Source organism: Armigeres subalbatus, chromosome 2 (assembly GCF_024139115.2).
Source record: "Armigeres subalbatus isolate Guangzhou_Male chromosome 2, GZ_Asu_2, whole genome shotgun sequence".
Taxonomy (NCBI): domain Eukaryota; kingdom Metazoa; phylum Arthropoda; class Insecta; order Diptera; family Culicidae; genus Armigeres; species Armigeres subalbatus.
Genome location: NC_085140.1, coordinates 151,529,274 through 151,551,921, shown reverse-complemented (window position 1 = coordinate 151,551,921; position 22,648 = coordinate 151,529,274). Strand labels below are relative to the sequence as shown.

The following is a 22,648-nucleotide window of genomic DNA, read 5'->3' as shown; positions in this document are numbered from 1 at the left end:
GAAATTGATCAGAGTACACCGGCTGATGTGCTTACGTGTCGCGAGCGCATATCGCACCATATCATATGAGGCGGTGTGCGTTATAGCTGGAATGATGCCGATCGACACACTCTTAGAGGAGGATGTGGAGTGCTACAACGAAAGGGACTCGGTGCAAGTGCGACGCGTCAAGAGAGCAGCTTCGTTGCTCAAATGGCAAAGAGCATGGGACACCGCAGTCAAAGGTCGTTTTACCCACAGACTGATTCCAGATGTGTCCAACTGGGTTGATAGGAAACATGGTCAAGTCAACTTCCACCTAACACAGGTGTTGTCTGAACATGGCTGCTTTAAGAAATTCCTACACAGGTTTGGCTTCGCAGATTCTGCGGAGTGTCCTGAATGTGTAGGTGAGGTAGAATCGGCAGAGCATGTGATGTTCGCATGCCCACGATTCGAGATAGAACGCAATGCCATGCTGCTTATTAGTGGTATGGATACAACCCCGGACAACCTCGTCGAGAGGATGTGCCGGGAGGAAGCTATATGGAATGCGGTGAACACAGCATCTCAACAGATTATGTCGAAACTGCAGCGGTGGTGGCGTCTTGAACAAAACCAACGTGTGCAGTAAGGGCACCTGTGATGCAGTGAACACTTTGCTCACCCCGACAACCAACATGTCGCGGGTGGGCTGCGGGGACCTCAGTATGTAGATATAGAGGTCATTGCGGTTCACGCGCGGTGGTTGTTGTCGTGGTGCTCGTCTCCAACGTGAGATTATGATACGGACCGTTAGGTTACTATCATAGCTTGCGATCGACGGGTGGTGAGGTAACTACCCTTGAAGTCGATGTTGTGTGTATTGACGTCAAGTGCGTTAGCATAGGAGTGAGCGTTCTCAATAGTCCCCCCCTGATGTATTGCTTAATTGCGGTCCGGGGGTACGGACTGGCGAAAGGGTTTTGGTTTTAGTGGGTCGGGTAAGAGTTTCATGACATACCCATCCCCACACTACCTGAGTACCTCCTCAGGTGTCTGGTTGCAGATTTCCGTTTACCCTTGCTCAAGAAAAAAAAAATATGTTCAGGTTCTGACAAAGGCTTGTTACAAGGTGCGTTTGTCAGTAACAAAATCTGTTGATGACAAAGAGTATGTTGTTAGGCGTTGCCCGAATATTGATTTCCTGCTCAAACCTAAATCCCAACCCCGTCCATCATCAAATTACGCAATCTAACCTTGAGTCGCCACGAGTATCTTGGTCTTTGTCCCTTTCCCTTAAATACTAACTGCTGATAATAAGATGATTTTGATTGTAAATATCATTAAGAGTCTCGGCTCCGTTAAGTGTTATACACGCCTGAGCCTGTAAAATAAATACAATAGATAAAAAAAAACTGTATGTGTAGCCTCGAATCAGCAATTATTTATTTTATGTGTGGTTCGATATCGATTATATTAGGGTGGAGCAAATGCAAAAAATTATAACGACGACATATAGGGGAACTGTTCCGTTTTCAATCTCACTGTACATATATTCATCTCATCGCGAAACAAAGAAATACGGCACCAATTTCGTCGTTTCTTTTTGCTAACATGCATGCTCACTGCTGAAAAAAATCACAAAAATAATAAACAAATCAAATACCTTTTCATTGCTTTGTTTTTCGTAGGACCAATATCGGAGCTATGAGATGAAGTCCAGGAGCAGTAACCCTATATCCAGTTTTCCGCAAAGGGTAATGGCCGCCAGCTAGCCTGCGAGTTAGTCTCTGATTTGACGTTTCTGGAGGTCAACTTCACCCACCGCTCCGAGCATTCTGACCAATGTGCATATACGAAGGTGCTGATTAAGTGAATCCAAGCCTTCTTATATACCACATTGATCAAAATGCTCGAACGGTGGGTGCAGTTGACCTCCACAAACGTCGAATCAGAGACTAATCCGCAGGCAAGCTGGCGGCCATTACTGCTCGCGAAAAACTGGATAAATAGTTTTTGGCTGTGTAAATCACGCATCTGTCCGGAATAAGGGTAAATGAGTTCCTCTTTTTAAGCGCGCGTTTTCCCGGAATAATGCGACAGAGTAAATGCCTCCTTTTAAAGCACGCATTTGCCCGTTATAAGGTGGAAGAGCAAATGGCTCCTTTTAAAGCTCACATTTGCTCGGAATGAGGCAAAGAATGTAATGCGTCCTTCTTTTAAACTAAGTGGTAGAATAAGACGGGAAAGTAAATTACTCCTATACTCCAGTTATTTTAAATTATTCTATTTTTGACAGATAGGTAGAATTAATGTTTATTTTCAAGTCATTATTTATTAAAATACAGTTTAATAAAATGATAAAGTGAGTACATACATGTTTTTTTTTTCATTTTTTGACAAGTTCGGAGTAATAGCCATTCGGGGTAATGTGTTATTCGGGGCAACGACTCTTCGCGGTAGTGACATTCGGCGCAATGTCATAGAATCAGTGATACAAACAATGCCGTCAATTCAACTTTTCAAAAATTCGCATTCCATTCCACTGGTATCGAATTTTTCCACATGTTGGCACTCAAAACACGAGGTTGGAAATTTCGGATCGTTGGCCCGTTCTGTCTGCAGCAAACTATTGTACACCTTACTGGTCACCGGTTCTCGACCAGCAGTGACACATTGGTTTATGTACGCAAGGTACATTCCGGTGACGTCCATGAAACATGCCAGATACTTTACTTTGCTGACCGCCTTGCAGAAATGGGCAGTTACTCGAGGGAAGCTGCAGATATGTTCTTTTGCGAAACAATTGGCTTCTTTTGGGGTCGGGTTGCTAGAGTCAACTTCATTCATCTGACAATTTTTGGAGGATATCTTCAATTGCTTCGGCGATGTACAATGATTGCTATCGTCGTGATCATCATCGCCTTCATGTTTGTTTTCCCCGAGCTTTTCGGCATCGTTTGTTGATACTTCTTTAGTTTTGATCAATACGTTTTCAAATGAAACATTATTTGAGATTGGATTGTTTGATGAGGGTACTGTTGCAACATTTCTCACTGATTTGGCGGGAACCAAAATGTTTTTGTAAATGTATGATAAAATTTTATCCTCGTGACTTAGATGATTCGCTGATTCTGTGAGGTACATATTTATTTTTGAAGGACCTAACATTTGCAGTGTGGTCTCCAGAATGTTTTGTGGAATTTGTATACGTTCCTTTTCTTTTTCTCGTTCATCTTCAGAGTCACCATCTTCAATTGATAAGAATTGTTCAATGAACGTTCCGTTGTCACAGCTTTTCGAATAATCAATTGTGTTTGGATCAAACGGGTATAATCCACGAATGGAGAAACCTTGTTTAATGATAGATTCGCTGAAAGATGTTTCAACAGCATTTGCAAAAAGTGGTCCGAAAACCGATATTTTAATTTTCTGATTTCTGTTTTTGGAGTGCCATGTGGCAGTAGATTGGTCCCATGTTTTTTTTAATACTTTGTATGCTGCTGTATCAGCATTCTGAAACATCTGCCTTGCATAGGGGAACGTCGATATTAGAATTATTCCGTACTGTTGACACATTTCTGCAGCCTCCACTGCTGCACCTCCACTTATGAAGTATAAGACTGGTAATTCAGTGCCTTTCTTCAGAATGGCTGGTCGTAGTGTTTTTGTAATGTATGATTCTAAATTCCGGCCATCAACCCAGGGATTTTTTGATGATCCAATATCCCAATCATCAGGAAACCATTTCCGTACATTTCGAGTGAGTATTGCTTCCTGGGCAGACAACATTGTTGGAAAGTAACTACCATCAGCAGAAAATGAAAACAGGACGGTCATGGTGGGCATTGCATTGGCGATATCAGGCGTGGAATCTTTTACTCGACACAATCCCTTATAGTTGAGCATGAAGGACATTATCTCTCCGTTTAAGACCCGCGATGGATCACTCAGAATGTGAGTTAGACCTTTCTTTTTTAGAAAACGAGTAACGTTTTGGAACCACGATCGAGTAACTGCCTCTGATAATTTGCTATCAGTTGTCTGGGTTTGCAGCTTCAGATCCGGATTCCGTTTCAAAAACGCCTTTACCCAGCTATTGCCTGCAAAAAAAATACGATTATTCATCGAAATGTAGGAGATCTTATTATGCACATACCGGGCAGGTTATCCTTGAATGGATTGTTTCTAGGGTGGATTTTTAAATAATCTCTAACTTTGAGCCTTAGATTACGATGAGTAAGCGGGAAACCCCGTTGCTCAAGTTCTTGCAACGATTTTATTATTTCGTCTTCTTCCTGCTGGTTGAATACTGCGTACGGCCCGGGAGACCCTTTATTTTTGTATGTATTACCATTACGGTATTGCAGCGTGGTTCGGGGAATTCCGGAAACTTTTGCGGCCTGGTTAACTGTCAATAACCCGCATCTGACCTGGTTCAGGATCACTTCTATAGATGACGCATCATAGGTCACTCTTTTCGCAAACGTACGCTTACGCTTAGATGTTTCCGGTTTTGGTTCTACCAAGTTCGATGATTGTGTTTCTATTGGATGTACATTTAATTTAAATAGATCTTTATTATCCGATCAACGATTGGTAGGAAAAATCTATTTTGATAGCCCCCATATTTCCGTATTTTTTTGGTTGAAAATTTTACCGACATTAGAGCAAAAAAGTATAATCGTGTTGGCCTTATCCGAAATGCCGTTGCACAAATAATAACTTGGCTTAGAAACCTCACACTTTATAACTGTGCTAGTACTAAAATGAACAATCCATGAGCCAGCAATGTGCCAATGGAAGAAGAAAGAAAGAAGACGATACTAACGTTCCAAAATTCAAGTGATTTTATTTAAAAGAGATCAAAAACCCGAAAAATCATATGTTTAGCGTAGTTCAAACAGTTAAATGTTAAAAAATGTCAAACTATTTATTTGAAAAATTACTTTTTTAAACGGTGAACATTCCTAACCCGTTGGTCATTCCAATCTGCAAATACCACATCCAACCAAGGTGTCTTCTTAAATGGTCTAGGTACCTGGAAAACTCTTATACGACCAAAACGTTATCGAACTGCAGCAGTGCGTTATGCTTCGGTAACTATTCTTCAGTCATTTGCTATGGTGATATATGCGGGTATAATAAGCGTCATAAGGAACAAGGGCTGATGTCCAAATAGATCTTCCACGTAACTTTGTGGTGCAGATATTTATTTTATGTGTAGGTATATCCAACTCACCTTCTGATTCATTGGAAGAAAGTGTTGGCCCTTCGTCTGAATCTACATCCGGTAATTCTTCCTTGATATCAATCATTGATTGCCCATCAGACTGTTCACTAGAAGCTGTCCACATGTTTCAGCCTTCAACAAACCATGAAAAGATCAAATGAAAATTTGTTATATTTCATTACTAAAATAATGTTTGTTAGGTACACACCTTTCTATATACATAAAATACAGAAAAAAGTTCAAATTTTCCGAATTTTCCTAAAAAAGGTTTAGAGAGTTTATCTATCGATGTTTGTTTATTAAATACAATAATTCAAGCTCTATCTGGTAAAAGGGCGAATGTCGCAAGAGAGGATTCTCTTCGTCGACTTCCCCTCTTTTAAATAAAAGTGACAAGCAGAGGATTTCATCGCGGTTTATCACCTCATAATGCAAGTTTTCATTGTTTTCTTTAGTTCTGTAGGGAAAAACCGCAACGAAATCATCTGCTTGTCACTTTAATTTAAAGAGGGAAGTCGGCGAAGAGAATTCTATCTTGCGACATTCGCCCTTATTCCAGATAGAGCTTGAATTATTAGGTTTATGGTTTATTACTTTATTATGGTTCCCAGCCGTCAAATTGACAAGTGACAACACAAACAAAAAAGGTTTTGTTTTGTTCTTCTGACGATGGAAGGGCTCCCAGCAGCTTATTTTTTGATAAATCGGTAATTATTAACTGCAGAAAAATCGGTAGTTCTCGGTAAATATATCGGTGAATCTGATTGATGTATGCACTGCCACTGCCGCAAGTAAGGGAACGTACAAAAATTACGTCCATCGTTTTTCGGCATTTTCAACCCCCCTCCCTCCCTCGTGTCACAATCTGTCACAAATCACTGACCCCCCCTCCCCCCTGTACGTACAACTGAATAAAATATAATGATTCGTCTTCTTTGTACACAACTTTTACAAGAAATTTAGTGAGCATTAACTCGCTTAACAGCAAATTAGAATATTTTTTAGCCAATAATTTTTTTTTCTAAAATGTAATAAGGTATTTTTTCTTGTTGGACGTAACACAAGACGAGACCCCCCCTCTCCCCCTGTCACAAACTGTCACAAATTCTAGAACCCCCTCCGCCCCTCAAACCTTGGACGTAATTTTTGAACGATCCCTAAGTCCCATCTGTATAGAGCTTGCTGACGTTCATCATCTTTCTCTTGCACGCGCACGGAGGGGATAGGATTTGTTTTCATCGGGAAACGCTTCCGAAGCGTTAATCAAAGGGTAAAATCAGCAGTGATTCAAATCGTTCGGGGCTGTCAGTTTGAATATGAATCTGAATCATGCACTTTCCCAGCAGTGGCTCAAGATTCATTTTTTATAACAGTCGAGATTCAAAAGCTTAAAACTGTTATACCGCTCAGTTCTATTTTCTGCAGATTTGAACCACGAATGAATCACGAGATTCAAATATTTTTTAATTGTTTTGGTGTATGAATGCGTCATTTTATGTACGGATCAATCCACTTTGCATTTACCGCACCTTCCTCAGCAGCAACATAATCATTTCATTTAATGGAAAAAAAAATCAAACATGAATAGAACACTGCTGTGGAAGCCTGTTAGTTTGTTCTATTTTGGCTCATATTCAAACTAGAATAGTATTCGAAAATTTGCAACCAAACTGAATCACTACTGATTTCACTCTTAACTGGCCTTGTTGTTTTCTAATTTCTTTGCAGTGAGTCCGTGCAGTGCCCCGAGCAGTGCTGTATACAGATAGGACTGACTTACGGTTAGCGACAGTAATACCTTGCTAGAAAATATACAAAACAAATTAAATACCCAAGTAACCATTAAGCCACAGACAAACAGACGTAACACTAGAGAAATTACCATCGTCCATGACTTCAACGATCAATATTTGAATTTCATTGATTGCGCGTTTCATAACTAGAAGCGCTAGCGTCGAAATCCTTCGAGTTTGGCATTTCATTTCAACGCCTTCTGGTGACAATGTCATACACTCAACTAAACTATCTAAGGGTCGATGTCCACGTAGCGGTTTTTCAAGCTGCGTTGACGCAGCGTTACTCGGCGTTGAATCAGGCTGGGAATGCACACGACAAGCGGTAATTTGCCGCAAAACTTCTAACGTCAAACCTATCTGTCAAGCCAAATGTTGTCAGTCTGTCATTTTCCATTCTCTTTCAATATGAATTGAGTACTCGATTCACATAAAGACATCAAACGTGAAATATTTAAAGCAAAGTAATTACAAATATAAATATTTAATTTGGGTAATGCTATTCAAAACATTTCATGAGCATTTACATACCTATATGATGACAGACTAGAGAAAGTAACTCAGTATTATTCCAAAATAAAAAGTTCCATTAATGCTTTTTAGTAGAGTAGAAAAATGAACTCACTGTAGATTTAAAAGTCAACCATTACTTCTAAAATGGAAAGTTTGAACTTTCGAAATTAATTGTAGAGCTGTGAAATTGAAATCGTGCCGCACAATTCGATTGTTTGAATAAACACGTTTTCAATACAGAGAGACAGAAATTTGGCATCGCTTTGCTTAATTTCATATATTTTCCGAGATATTTTTTACAATCATAATAAATAAATATTGTTACAATTTCATAATGTTGCTTATTCTTTAGTTCCAACTTAAATTTATTATTTTGTTTTGTTCCGGAATATACAGCCATTAAACATTTTGGTCAGATACTGCAGCCGCTCCTATCCAGCGCTCCTATACAAATTTGGTATTAAAAATCCTCCCTCAAGGTTGGTATCGTGTTCAAAAGAAATTCCTTTTTCTATCCCAATCCCATGTTAAATTCCGTTTACTGAATCGGAAAAGTAAAAAGTTGAAAAGAAATTTGTTCAACAGTATCCACCTGAAAAGAACAAAAATCAAAAAGGGAATTTGTAAGGTTCCCACGCTAACTAATAGGAGCTGTCACTTTACTTTCGGAAAAACAGTCTGCTCGATTATTCCGCAAGTAAAAGTGACATTTTGCTCCATGCAGATCAGTTGTCAAAATTCCGCTTGGTAATATTGAACAAAATTCCGTAACCTCTCTACTTTTTAAGTGGATACTGGGCTTCAGAAAGCATCACAAGCGTTGCATCACAGACAAACAGACGTAATACTTCAATTCAATTCATCGTACATGAATTATTTTGTGCGATTCCCTCACTAGAGGCGCTAGTAGTCAACCACTCTAGTATTTGACGCTCGAAATAAAAACCGCACTAGGCGATGCTTTATCCTGCATCACAGCAAGCGTCTCTCGGTGAGTTTCTAATGAGAAGAACCAGCTGCAGCAGATCAAACCGTTGTGAAAAAAGGTTTTGGATATGTGTTAACCGAGATCCGCCAAAAACTTTACCGAATATCAACATCTATGCATCTCTTGCATCACATAAATTTTGCTAAGGGCCAATTTCTTCACCTGCGCTCTACTCTTGAGCGGTCTCACCCGTACGTTTAAACATGGCGAAGGTGAAGAAATTGACCCTGAGGGTTGATTTCTTGACTTCAAAGACTCAACCTTCAGAAATTGAATTCAAACAAAGGAGTGAAGGTCATGAAATTGTCCCTAAACAAAATCTTTCTTATTCCAATACTTTTGTAGGTGTTTTAACGCGAAATATTTTACTATTTCTGTTATCAATCCGGACAAATGGCATTGAGTATCATCACTTGACACTTTACCGGTCGCTACTAAACGCGCTGCTATAACAGTAGCGCGACTGACAGGTGACCAAATTTGGTAGCGCGGTAAGAACGCTGCTATTTGATAAACTGTCAACTGTCAAACGTTACCGGTACAGAATACAGCAACCAAATTGAGAGCCGAAAATAGTGACCGATGCGGAAACGAGTGACGAAACTAAAATGACAGCGCTGCGCGGGTGATTAAAATGCTCGCGACCGATAATGATGCTCTTAGAGTATAATCAGTATAATTTTCGAAATGTATGTGGCTAATGCAATGTATAAGTTTTTTTCTTATCCACGTAAAAAAAGTAATTATTTATTCAATTTGATTCATATTCCTCATAACGTCACACTTAATTTTTTTTCGCCGAGGCCGGCAAAATAAATTGCCGAGAATCCAACAGCTGATATCTCGATAAAAATCTCGGTGAAAGTTCAAATTGCCGATCGGTCGTTAAATGTTCAACATCACCCAGTTGTCAAAATTTGCCGTTCCGTAATGTGCTGCCGAACTGATCGGTAATGTTCTTTGCCGAAATTCAGTAAATAATTATTTTTGTTCATTTTCAGATGAACCAAAACAAAAATCAAACGCATCAATAATATTAACGTGGGATTTATTGAAGGTCGTATTTCTGGTGTTATACAAATAGCTTATTGAATGCAAAACGAAGTGCTTGAGATTCATATACGCTCTGGCAGCCGTCTATTCACATTCAAACTGAATGAATGGATTAATTAGCTAACTCTGCTGTAAACGTTCTGGCTGGAACCGGAATGCTGCCCAAATAGTTCTTTTTCTATATAGGTTCCTAGTTTCTCCAACGATGTGCATCATGTTTATGTTGGCTTCTTCGCGCGGGAAAAGCGATGACCATATACTTAGCTTGGTGTGTTTGTAGAAAATTTTCGCTGTGAAATACAGCTGGAGCTGGAATTAAATACGTATATGTTTAATGTTGAAGTCAACTTTTAATGTTGAAGTCAACGTAAAATATAGTGGGATTTTTCAACAGATTTGACTAAGATTGAATGCTTACCAAAAAATGCACAGACGAAGTTTTTATTTTTTAATTACTTTGTGTTTCTTCACAAGTTTTTAAACAGCGATAGAACACGCTAGAGGTAATGCGTTTGACAGATGGGTTTGCCGAAACTCGGTGAAATTACGAACTACCGATCACTATAGCAAACTTGACTGCCGATTTTCAGTAACTTATCATTAAGCGCCTGCTTGGCAAAAAAGTATTGAAATCTTAATAATAAATAACATTATTTTTTTTAATAATAATAAGCTGTACATGTTTTATACTGGAAAACAAAAAAAAAAACCTTCCGAGGCCAATTCAAATGTCAAACTGGTGATAAAACAGTATTTTTTGTAGCTGATGACGTCATCTTCTATTGTTTGAACCGAGGGGCGGATCACTTTTAAATTTGACTGAATCCAAAATACGTATTGATAAAAATGTGTCAAAAATGTAACAATTAATCTAATGCGTTGAAAAATGCATAAAATAACAAATGCGTTGAAAAATGCGAATAAAAGCTCAATGCATTCAAAAATGCGTTTAAATACAAAGTGCGCTAAGAAATGTTTGATGGTATAAAATACATAATGCTTTACAAATGCATTAATTCCTTGGATAATGCGTTGTTTTCAGGAATGCACGTGACAGATTTGACAGATATAGACGTCATATTTTTACATTGTTGTTGACATTGACTTTAGTCATTAATTTCAAGAAAACTTGGTACAATAGACGGTGCTTCCTCTTCCAATCGATAAAAGTCACCGAACTCTAGCTGTTCCCGCTGGTAGTTGGCAAAGGGCGGTTCTACTCAGCAATTTGCGGGAATATCACGAAATGGAGGTTCACGGGAGAAAAAGCTACTGTTGGATCATTTTTGGGCAAAGTGTTAAAATATTTTATTGTATGTATTCTACATAAAAGGCACTGATCTCTGATAACAATCAGTGGTAGTTAACAGGGAGCAAGGGGAAAAATACAGCTTTATCCTATAGGAGACCTGGCGTCTACTTTATCCAAACCGAAAAATCTCGAAAAAGACTGTATATCTAGCAAAAAACATGACAAACTCACTCAACTCATGATGACAAAATCCGCACAAAATAGATAGCCTTTTTTTGCGGGATATGCAGTCTTTTTCTAAATTACTCGACTTGGGAAAACTTGTGTCGTTTCTCTTGGCAGCAGGTAATTCGCGGGAGAAGTCAATGGTTACATTATTTAACTTCGCCAACTTTCCATCTTTTCAAATATCAATGTCCATTAATCAATAAAAAAAATCATTCGATCAATAATCCATGAAAAAAAAACATTTTTGTCGAGCCGCAATCTAAGATCTTTTACGTAATGATACTTCATCATGCAAACTATTTGCCTCGCAATTTGCTATATTTTAAAATAATAAATAAATATTTCAATAAAATTAAACCATGATGGAAGCCATGTTTTCAATATACGGAATAATGAACGGAATAATCAATAGAGGTAATAAACTATCCAGCTTTTTACGCTAGCTATAAATAAACAAGGGGTGAATCAATTTTGACGTATGCTGTGTACAAACTTATGGCGACATCTCAGTAGCCATAGATTTGTATTCATCAACAAATATCGTATTTGTCAGCTATGTTTCAAAAACATGAACGAAGCTCTAGGACTGATTAGCTTTTCTGTGTAAAATAAATTACTCATTTTCTTTCTATTTCTAGGATCAATACAGTCAGGTAAAGAAATTCAGAAAACCAACTGCCAAATTCTAGAGATATAAAATAATGCGTCTATTATCAGGACTTGGATAAGACAAACTGTCTGTCTGATTTATATTCATGTTCCAAGCGTTATTATCTTCTGAATGAATTGACACGTCCCAATAGTTCTGAATGTTCGTGATGAGAAAATATGCAGGTCCTGGTGTTCAAAGCCCAAAGCAGAAAACGAACTCTGTCGTTAGACGAGAACTGTTTTTTTTACAAATGTCACGCAGCTCAATTTGAAAACGGTATCTAAATCGTACATTAAATCTTCTTCAGTTTTTCCCATTTTAGATCGATTCTTTTCTCCAAACAAACTGAAACTGACACAACTATCTAAAATTAAGGGAAATTTGCCTCTGACCGGATGTTCTGATCGGTATTTAAGTTCTGCCATGTAGGTATATAAATTTGCTAGTATACCTAGTTTTTTTTACCAAATGGTTTGAAGAAAATAAACAGGTCATCAAGCAGGAAAAGCCTAGTTGTGAGCTATCGAGCACTTTTTGCATGTGAAGGATCTTGAGCATAAAGAAGAGATATACTTATATAGGAAAAAAAGGGAGAGTAGTTCAGTCTTTTTTTTTAAATTGAATAAAACTGTTTTTTCTACGAACAATAGTGTAGGAGAGCCGAGACGGTTGTTCGAGTTTGATTCTCAGTTTGGCCTAAGATGTCCAACTCACTTGAAGAGAAAATCTTCAAAACAACACTTATCGTTTGTCGTTGGAATCGTTGGAATTCCCACACATTTAGTAGGAGATAGATAAGTGGTCAGAACAATTGACGCTGCGGCGGGATTGTGCTGAAAAGGATTTTAGCATGTTTAGCAGCGATTAGCAGCATAATTCCTGTATTTCACCTTTATTGGCCGTTCTGGCACCTCTATATTTATCATCAGGTTATTGGGGCATAGGCCATAATTGTATCAGATCTCGTTCTCTTCATGGCTATTCCTGTCTACAGAATTGAGTGTGATGTATCTTGTTAAACGCGTACGAACAAACATCCTTCAGCAACTCTTGAACCGCCTAAAAATAATCCAAATATGTATAAATAACAATAGCTAAAATCTAGGGAAAACCATTTAAAAAATCATAAACAAATATGGTTGGTGTTGTTACGTTTCCATGGACTTGATGATTTTTTCTCAACATAGCAAAGCATACTTTGATTGTATTATATGAATTATGGTGGACACAGGAAATGTCAAAAGGGGTGATGCAAAATTTATAGCATGGCCTGCGTAAAAAGCTTGATAGAGGACTATTGTCGCTGCGGTTCCCATTGTTATCGTCCCCAAACATGTTGGGTACCTATCTGTCAAAACGTACTGTTTTTTCCTTTGTTGACATTTAGTGCCCTATCCTCGCCAGCAAAAGATGTTTCGCCAGTGACGACAGCGACAGTCTTCCTCTATAGTTTATTACCTCTATTGAATAATCATGTCCCAATCGAAAGCACAACAAACGCACGTCAAACTTGAAGTACAAAATAATGTGTATATTACAAATGCATGGTAAAATATTGAAATGCGTACACTAATGCGTCAATACACTGTGAAATGCATGAATGCGTACTCCAATGCAAAAATGCTCAAGAAATACGCCAATGCATTTATCAATACGTATGACTGCTTCGAAAATGCGTGAGTGATCCGCCCCTCGGTTTGAACGAAATAAAACTCGAGTAAACTCTGTTCCAAATTCGTGCAAAAATACAACTGAGCAGTATTCAAGTTATAAATTTTCCAACCTGAAACTATTTACAGTATCACCCCGCTTATCCGGACCTCACTAATCCGACGACTCGTTAGTCCGGATCTAGCTATAGTTCGGAATTTTCCGGATTAAAAAGTATCAACAACCATTTAAACGCATTAGGCTGTCAGTTTTTAAATTTGTGCTGTAATTTTGTTTTGGTTCATTTTTATGGATTTAACAGTCGGATTAACGAGAGAAACCTCGATAGTCCGGCCATACATTTGTCGGATCAGCGGGGGTATACTGTACAACTGTAACGTCTGGCATTTTACAGTTCTAATTTCATTTACTAACTCCCATACAATTTATAACTCTACTAAAGATGCCCTTATATGAAGCAAGAAGAAAAGTCAAACTCTTGGTCCAACTTCGTCGGTATGGATCAACCCCGTACTGCTTACTGTTTTTTATTAAATTGCTTTTATAGAATTTTCGAGAAGAGTTTCAAAAATTTCTCCGTACACTCAGCGAACTGGACTATCGAAATTCATTACTGGCGCCTTATGAATCTTCGACTGATTATTCCACCAACAGTGATTCTTATACGCAGTTACCTTCCTGAGTAAACAAGCGTCGATGGGCGTGTGGTCTACATACCGGCCTCCCGACCCCGACGTCCATGGTTCGAACCCAGTCTGCCGCACTTCACTTTTTTTCAAATGAAAATCCTCATTCATAACACACTTAGAAAAAATCACCGAAGTCGGCTGAACGTTCGGTAATGAGTTCGGTAATTGAAAAAATTACAGAACGGTCGGTAAACTGCTTCGAAGAGCACAATTGTCAAATTTACCGACTTTTCGGTAAATTGTCTTTGCTGATTTTTCGGTAGTACGTTACCGAAAAACTGTAAATTAGAAAAACACGTGGTAGGAAAGCGATTTTAGTTTTGTTTGTTTTTTTTTGCAGAAAGGTAAAGAAAACACTATTTGATATGAAATGAACATTTTTATTCTCACCATATGGAATGCATTTGGATTCATTTGAGAAAGAATTTAATTTATTTTAGAAAGCGTAATCACCTCTTCTGTTGCATTTTAAAATGCGGCACTGAATTAGAGCACTTGCTTCCAGCAAGTAACTCTCATGGATGCTGAAGAAAATCGTGTAATGCCTTTGTCCGTTCAACTCTGCCAGTGGTCATCAGGTCACCAACTGAAAATGAAGGATGTTTATATATAAGCTTGTACTTGTTAATTGTACTATCTTTTTTCATTTTATTATATTTACCTCTCCATTGTACGCAATGTGCAATTAAAAAAAGCGCGGTGTCCACACTTCTAATTCCTCGAGCAACAAGACTGCGAAAAAATGGTAGATGTCACGTTCAACATTACCGAACTGACCAGCAATTTATGGAGTAAATTACCGAAACATCTGTTAATTGAAAATTTACATTATTTTTCGGTAATATTTTTGACAGCTCGTGAAGGGGAGAATGCCAATTACCGAAGTTCAGTTCAAACCTATGTCAACAAACGAGAAATTACCGAAACAACGGTGAATTTTAAAATTACCGAACTGAACAGTGAAAAAAGTTACCGAAGTCAGAAGGCCTGTTTAAGTGAAGGCAACTTATTGAAATTCATACCGATTCCTTGTGGCAAATTTTCATTAGGCGTTTGATTGAAAATCATACGTCCATTTTCCTCAGTGTATGGTTTCCCGCGCGAATATTTTTCAACACCATCTTCCTGCTTCTTGATGTTCTTATTCATGCAACATCAAAGCGCCAATAAAATCGTAGGATCTAGAATCGGTCGATCTTACCGACGTAGACCAATTTTGCCGAAAAATCAATTTTGGGTTAATTTTTCACCGTTTTGAGTAGATCGAAAAATAGTGTATTATGTTGTAAATAAAATTAAATTTGTTTTTTGCTGCTGTGCTGCGATCTCAATCTCATCAGGTTTTCGTAAAATTTCAATAAATTCAGTAAAGTTTCAAAGTTTATAAAAACAAACTTTAGTAAATACAAGAAAGGCAAAAAAACAATTTGCAGTTTTGTTTCCTGTGTACAAAAAATGGGTGTAACCATTCTACAACCGTACCCAGTCGAAAATAAATCCGGCGCGCAAACAATCGAGTTTCTAGTTAAACGCGTCCTTGCTCTTGGTGCCATTCAGACTGGCCATTTCCTGGTGGACTGTGAAACCTACACTTCCATTCCGCAGATCGGTGCCACCAAAACTGTACACATTCTACACAACTCCGAGCAACCGGCATCGGTATTTTCCATCCTGGACACCGGCACCAAGCAGATTCCGCTCGTAACGGATGGGTTGTTCGATCTGCTGATGACACGAATCTCGCCGGTGTACACCTCGAAGAAGCAAACCAAAATCGAATCCAAAGGACCTCGCTTCGAGTTTGGTGACTTTCTCATCAAGTTGGGAAGCGTTACCATGAGCCAAAACTTCAAGGGAGTTCTGGTCGAGGTTGAGTACCGGCCTTGCCTGGTGGCATCGAGCTGCTGGCAATTGATGCTGGAGTTTCTTCAGGGCTTCCTGGGTTCGAACGTCTCAAACACAATTCCTTCCTATTTCTCCCAGCGGATCAATATCAACTCCAATCACACGAAAGCGAACGACATTTACCAGCCGATCGATACCATCAATCAGTATTTGGAGCATTTTACCAACTATCGGAAGCAGACCACGCCAGTTGTGGCACCGAGAGTGTGAGTTGGTAAGTTTGCGCTACATCTTAATGTAAGTTTTGGATATTTTTGCTCATAATATAAGTACAAAATAGGCACAAAAGAGAGAACTTAATTACGATGACTTTCTTCCGTTTCCGTCTACTGTTATAACGCAGGAATGTGAACATATCTAGGCTATGGCCAGTGTTCTTTTCAGATTGTTCTATTTTCATTTCAATGAAACTGAATTAAATTCATCTGAAAACAAAAAAAAAATCTATCTATTTCTCTTCTTTATAACAAATAACTGTTTTTCTTTATTAATATATGAATTATCTCGCAAAACTATCAAAATTTTGATAAACCGATCAATAATAGCCCAAATTTATTGAATTTATATGCTTTGACTAATTGTTGCTTGCACATTCTTATCGATGGATCAAAAATATTCTCGTTTTCTATTTGTACCTACTGCATGATGATTATTGTTCGTGCATGCATGATGTTTATTGGAAAGACTGTCCCGACCGCGTTGTTCAGACTGTCGATTTTGTTTCATTCTACTAAATTTTGTTATTTTATGCTTCGTAACTGTAATGAAGTTCAAAAAAATTATAATTTTCTATGAATTTTCACATTTTTTATAAACATCGTACAAACTATATCACCATATTGCCACAAAGTTCGTGAATCAAAGCATTTTTTGCTGAAGCCAACTCAATTTTGACTAAAATGCCACACCCCTCTGATGCTATCCCGCTCAAGTAATTGGGGATGGTTTGTGAATAAAAAATTTATTAATTTCGACTCTGACAATGTCCAGGAATTGAATCCTAAGAGAAATAAAAAATCTCCTACTAAGTCTTATCATCTTTGTAATCGAAGATTAGGTATCTGGAGGCGATTCTCCAGATTCTGTTTTCTTTGCATTTGCATCAGGTTGCGATAAATTTGCTTTTTGTCACTTGTAACTATTGTACCAATATTATGCCTTTATTGTATCGTATATTATTGCCAATTGAGAGCAATTTCTGCATATCCTGCTTACCACATGCTACAACAACGAGCTAGCAGAAGACGAATCATATTATTGATACATGTTCAGAAGATGATCGAAAAGGTTTTCCTACACACTACAGCATGTACTATAACACCAGGCATGTGAAACGGAGTGGACGTAGAATGATCAATATATTTTGTATTCATATCAAGTGATACTCAACGCCCCTGTCTGTGGATACTCTTTCTTTCTAATAATGTTGACTGGAATTCATTTTTATAAAAATATTGTTCATCGCAAACAAATTTATACATCACAACGCCCTTCTATTTACTCTGATGTTACCTGACTTCATCCAGAGTTTCATTACATGATTCCGGAATATTGAATTTAAGGAACTCAAATTCTTCTGGTCCTGGAAATCCATCGATAACAGTGACATAATCACCATTTTCAGCACAGTCAGCAATCATGTCTAGGTATCCAAACCAGTAAATTACAATTCCACTGCCAAATCTAAAAAGAGGATTAATTTAGTTGAATCATTTCTGGGATTTTTGGGGTATCTGCACTCACCTATTGCCATAACTTATTAACTGATCTCGAACATACTTCAGGTGTGAATCCATGTCCCCAAAGGAAGCTTTACTCTCGATCCAGTTGACTACCCTGCCTTTATACATACAAGGAATTGCCAACTTTAGGTCTGGCGTTTTATCGTAGCCCGTCCTTCGTAGGTCCCCCTCGTCGTAGAACACCATTCCCATGTCCCTGGCCAGTTGCTTCAGTTTGACCTCATATTCTTCTCCGATGCAGCGCCGGATGGTATCCGTGATGGGACCTTCCATGTTCTCGTTGTACAAGCAGTAGCTAACGTTTGCCCCCAGTATGGAGTCCGGTATTAGGTCTGGATTTTTAATCATGCCACTGATGTTAGATCGAGTTTTGTCGGAGTACTTTTTGAGCAGGATAATGCGGCACAGCGTCAGGGGCGGTATTCGCAATGAAACAGACATCCGTAGTAAGATGTCCAACTCACCGGTGGATTTGACTTTCTTATTAAAGTCCGCTAGTAGATCGTCTGCACGAGCGCTGATTTTTCCGTGACTTTGCTTCAATCGCTGTTGGACTTCTCGAGATAGTATACTGCCGAGCATTTCGGGCGAATGCTGAGGAAACTTTTTAAGAAGCTCACGATTGCACTCCATAGACAGACCTCTAAATTTGTGAATGAACTGCTGGATCTCACTATATTGTTCATAGTTTAAAATCACCATGTTTAATGAATAAACGCTAGTGTTTTACAAGCTTTAAAATAACCTTTTTAACAACAATTAGGTAATTTTTTTGAATTCATGACTAAAAACAAAAATCGTATAAGAACAGTGAATGGTGTATGAAAAATAAATAAAAATACCGCGAGGTACTAGATATGACAGCAGTGTTGCCAACAAGTCATGCTGAAAAAAACACGGAAAATTTAAAGCCCATTATCTAGATTGCAGAGGGGCGACACAGCTGTCAAAATCCATACACAGAAAAAATAAAGAACCTAAAAAAAAAGTTTAAAGCACTCATTTTTGAGTACGAAGTTCAAATTTTTAATTAAATATTAGGTAGTTTTCTCACTCCCTCTCATGAATGATATTATAAACAAACAGAGCTGCATCGACCCAACGTGTGCTGCTCCGTGGAAGAAGCTAAATTTGAGTTGTTTTCATCATTTTTTTTCCTCGTTTGTCGGGTGAAGATCACTGCGTCCAGATTTTAGGACTATTGTGATATACCCTTTTGCTGTGAAATACGCAAGTTATCTCAGTAACATGTTTGTCATTGAGATACCTTGGTATCGACTGAACTCAAGACCATCTATTATTGATGAATAGAGATCCTGAGTTACAGTATGTGACTCCCCCATTCTGGCGAGACTAGCTTTATGAAGCCAACCACGTCCTTGGGGGATAAGATCCATATGTCAGCAGGCCCTAAAAAGGGCTTGCTGAGAACTTTGAACCTACGTTGAGTGAGTGCACTGCAATAGCAGAGGATGTGTTCTGATGTTTCTCTCTCCTCGTCACAGAAGCGGCAATTTGAGGTTTGGATTGCTCCGATCTTTTGTAGATGGTATCTGCAGGGGCAGTGTCCAGTTATTAGACCGGTGTAGATGTTGAGATCCCTTTTGTTGAGACCTAATAGTTGTTGGGTTTTCTTGGGGTTAATCGTTAGGAGCCTTTTGGATTGGCTCGTATGGGGAAGTGCATTCCAGTTTGATGTGATTTGACTGACCATATATTTGTTCAGTTCCATTTTTACAGAGCAGTCTGAGATCCCGCAGAAGGGCTCAGGGCCAATGAACCTTTCATTAGATCCATTCCTGGCTAGCTCATCAGCAATCTCGTTTCCCTCTAGACCCGTATGTCCTGGGATCCAATATAGGTAGACTCGATTGCGTATGGATAAGTTTTTCAAAGCCAGAATGCATTCCCACATTCCCACACAGCTTTGAGTTACAAGTGTAGTTATTAAGCGACTTAAGTGCCGCTTGGCTGTCAGAGAAAATACATATTTTTGCAAATCTATACTTTCTCCTCAGGCATAATAACACGCATTCTAATATTGCATATATTTCCGCCTGAAATACTGTGGGCCACTGTCCTAAGTGGACAGAAATTTTTGTTGTAGATTCCGGATCCTGTCAGATTATTCATTTTCGAACCATCTGTGAAGAAATTTATAGAGCCTGTTGGAACGCTGGGTCCACCTCCTTCCCACTCCTGGCGGGAAGGAATGAACACATCGTAAGGTAAGTCATAATTGACTACCGTTTCCATCCAGTCACTACAAATTCCTATTGCGGGATTTATGGCAAATTCATTTAATATGCTGAGGTGACCCGTAAGGTCTCCCGACAGCAGTGTTTTTGTTCTCTTTAACCTTAGAGCACTTTTTTCCGCTTCCAGCTTTATGAATTGATCTAACCGGGGCAGGTGAAGCATTGCGTCTAGGGCCAAAGTGGGTGTACTACGAACTGTACCAGTGATGGCTATGCAAGCGGTGCGTTGGATTTTGTTGAGCTTAGCCCTTGCAGCAGCCTCATTAGTTTTAGGCCACCAGACAAGGGAAGCGTAAGTTGTCCTGGGACGGACAATGGTTTTATATATCCACATGATCATACTTGGTTTTAGGCCCATCTTTTACCAAGGGTTTTGAACAAACCCAAAGTGTATTGAGACCTTTCTGCACAACTGATTGGAGATGAGAGTTCCAATTAAGCTTTGCGTCGAGTATGACACCTAGATATTTTACTTCACTTGAATAAACTAATTGTGTTTGATTCAAGAAAAGGGGTTTCAGTTGTACCTTTCTCCGTTTGGTGAAAGGGATAATGGAAGTTTTTGTAGGATTTATGCCTAGTTGATACTTTTGACACCAGGAAAAAGTGTGATTTAGGGCAGATTGCATTCTTTCCACGATAACACTTTCGAATTTGCCTCGTACAATAATGACAACGTCATCAGCATATCCAACCACTTCGAAGCCTCTTCTCTCTAAGCTGTCTAGAAGCTCATCCACCACCAGTGACCACAACAAAGGAGAAAGCACTCCGCCTTGCGGACACCCCCTTGTTGCTTTAACAGTGATGTATGAACCGCTAAGCTCAGAGGAGATTTTCCGATTAGCTAGCATAGCATGTACCCAGGTAACAATGCATGGGTCGAATTTTCTCTTCAACATTGCTGACCCTATAGACGAATAAGAAGCGTTATCGAATGCGCCCTCAATATCAAGAAATGCTACAAGAGCAATTTCTTTTGCATTAAGTGTTTTTTCGATTTTTTGAACTACCGTATGTAGTGCCGAGATCGTAGATTTTCCACTTTGATAAGCGAATTGGTTTTTTGACAAAGGCATTGCTTTCATAAATTTGTGATTTATGTACTCGCATAGTACCTTTTCCATAATTTTGAGCATTACAGAGGATAAACTTATCGGCCTGAATGCTTTGGGGTTGGTTTTATCTCTCTTGCCTGCCTTCGGAATGAAGACAGCCCGGATTTGACGCCAATCGTTAGGTATGTGCCCCAAAATCAGACTCGCCTTAAAAATCTCAACCAAGGGTGGAACCAGTGTTTTCTCCTCTTTTTGGATCAACGCTGGAAATATTCCATCCATGCCAGGAGACTTAAATGGCTCGAAAGATCTCACAGCCCTCTCAACCCTGGCCCGAGTGAAAGCTTCCTTTGCAACCTTCATTGCGTCTTTTTTAGATCCAGAAACCCATGATTGGATCTCTTGTGGATCTGAGACAGCAATTCCAGTGCCTTGGTCGCCGATGCTCGACTCAGGGATTGAATCAGGGAAGTGGATCTTTAACAATTCGCTCAGTGTATCGCTAGGCTCTACAGTGAGCGAACCATCCGTCTTTCGGAGGCTACCCACACCATTGGAGTGGTCTTTTGAAAGAGTTTTTTGGAGTCTGGCCACTACGGGTGTATTCTCTATGCTTTCACACATTAGAATCCACGATTTCCGTTTGGCTGACCTTATTTCTTTGTTGTAGTTCGTCAGGGCCTTTCTGTATAGGCTCCAATCGCTGGTTTGCTTAGCACGATTGAACTCCCTACGCGCAGTTTTCCTAAGCTTCTCAAGAGTTTTATTCCACCATGGAACGTCTCTACTCGAACTAGTTGATTTAGTTGGACAGCTCTCTTGGTAGGCGTTAAGGATTTTGTTTTTAATGGATTTGGACGCATCTTCCAATTGTGTTATGGACTTGATGTGACAGCTTTCTTAGGATCTTTAAACGTTTTTTCCATCGTTAGACCCCCTTCCCATTCGAAGATGATGTGTTTATGGTCTGACATTGATATTTCTTCAGAAACATGCCAGTTTTTTATTTTATCAGAGATAGACCGACTACATAGAGTCAAGTCCAAAACTTCCTGACGAATGGAGTTTTCAAACGTGGGCTTGTCACCAACATTACAAATGTCAATGTTCTTGGAAGAGAGAAACTGTAACAGGTACTCACCTCTGGTGTTTATATTGGTACTTCCCCATACGGTGTGATGTGCATTTGCGTCGCACCCTATGACGAAGGGGATGTTGTGTCGGTGGCTGTAGGCTACGAGCGCAGCTATTTCTGGAGGAGGGATTTCGTCCACGTCACCTGGGAAGTATGCCGAGACCACCAAGATCTCTCTACTCCCTCTGGCGGAAGGTACCTCCATCCTGACCGCTACGATGTCCCTTTTTATGAATTCTGAAATTGGAAAGTATTTACAGTTGTTATGTAATAAAATAGCCGCTCTAGGAGAAAGCTGGCTGTCATCATATACCAACTTACATGAGTGTTGTGGAATACCTTGTATTCTGGATTTATTGACCCATGGCTCTTGAATGAGGGCCACGGTTAAATTCTCTTTGGTGAACCTCCGACAGAGCACACCCGTGGCGCTCTCAGCATGGTGGTTCACTTGCAGAACTTTAGTCGCCATTTCCGGGGTTCCCGCTTTTTTCCGGACGACGACTGTCCGGCTTTG

General features: G+C 39.2%; 3 protein-coding genes across 4 annotated transcripts; 1 reads left to right on the top strand and 2 right to left on the bottom strand.

The window, feature by feature from the left end:
* Window positions 1-2,242: 2,242 nt before the first annotated feature.
* Window positions 2,243-5,508, bottom strand: LOC134211025 (uncharacterized). The gene is made up of 4 exons (XM_062687555.1): window positions 5,403-5,508; window positions 5,204-5,326; window positions 4,121-4,507; window positions 2,243-4,064 (listed from the first exon to the last, which is right to left on the bottom strand). Exons 2-4 carry the CDS (start codon window positions 5,316-5,318, stop codon window positions 2,476-2,478), a joined length of 2,091 nt encoding a protein of 696 aa, XP_062543539.1. The 5' UTR covers window positions 5,319-5,326; window positions 5,403-5,508; the 3' UTR covers window positions 2,243-2,475.
* Window positions 5,509-15,324: 9,816 nt separating this feature from the next.
* Window positions 15,325-16,324, top strand: LOC134215295 (mediator of RNA polymerase II transcription subunit 20). The gene has a single exon (XM_062694516.1). The coding sequence runs from the start codon at window positions 15,489-15,491 to the stop codon at window positions 16,146-16,148; it is 660 nt and encodes a 219-aa protein (XP_062550500.1). The 5' UTR covers window positions 15,325-15,488; the 3' UTR covers window positions 16,149-16,324.
* Window positions 16,325-17,374: 1,050 nt separating this feature from the next.
* On the bottom strand, window positions 17,375-18,505 carry LOC134215294 (CDAN1-interacting nuclease 1). 2 transcript variants are annotated; one of them, XM_062694515.1, is made up of 3 exons: window positions 18,145-18,505; window positions 17,682-18,012; window positions 17,375-17,621 (listed from the first exon to the last, which is right to left on the bottom strand). In XM_062694515.1, the coding sequence occupies exons 1-3, from the start codon at window positions 18,380-18,382 to the stop codon at window positions 17,447-17,449; spliced, it is 744 nt and encodes a 247-aa protein (XP_062550499.1). In that variant the 5' UTR covers window positions 18,383-18,505; the 3' UTR covers window positions 17,375-17,446. The 2 variants fall into 2 exon arrangements, with proteins under 2 accessions (XP_062550499.1, XP_062550498.1); XM_062694514.1 differs by having other exon boundaries at window positions 17,682-18,504.
* Window positions 18,506-22,648: the final 4,143 nt, after the last annotated feature.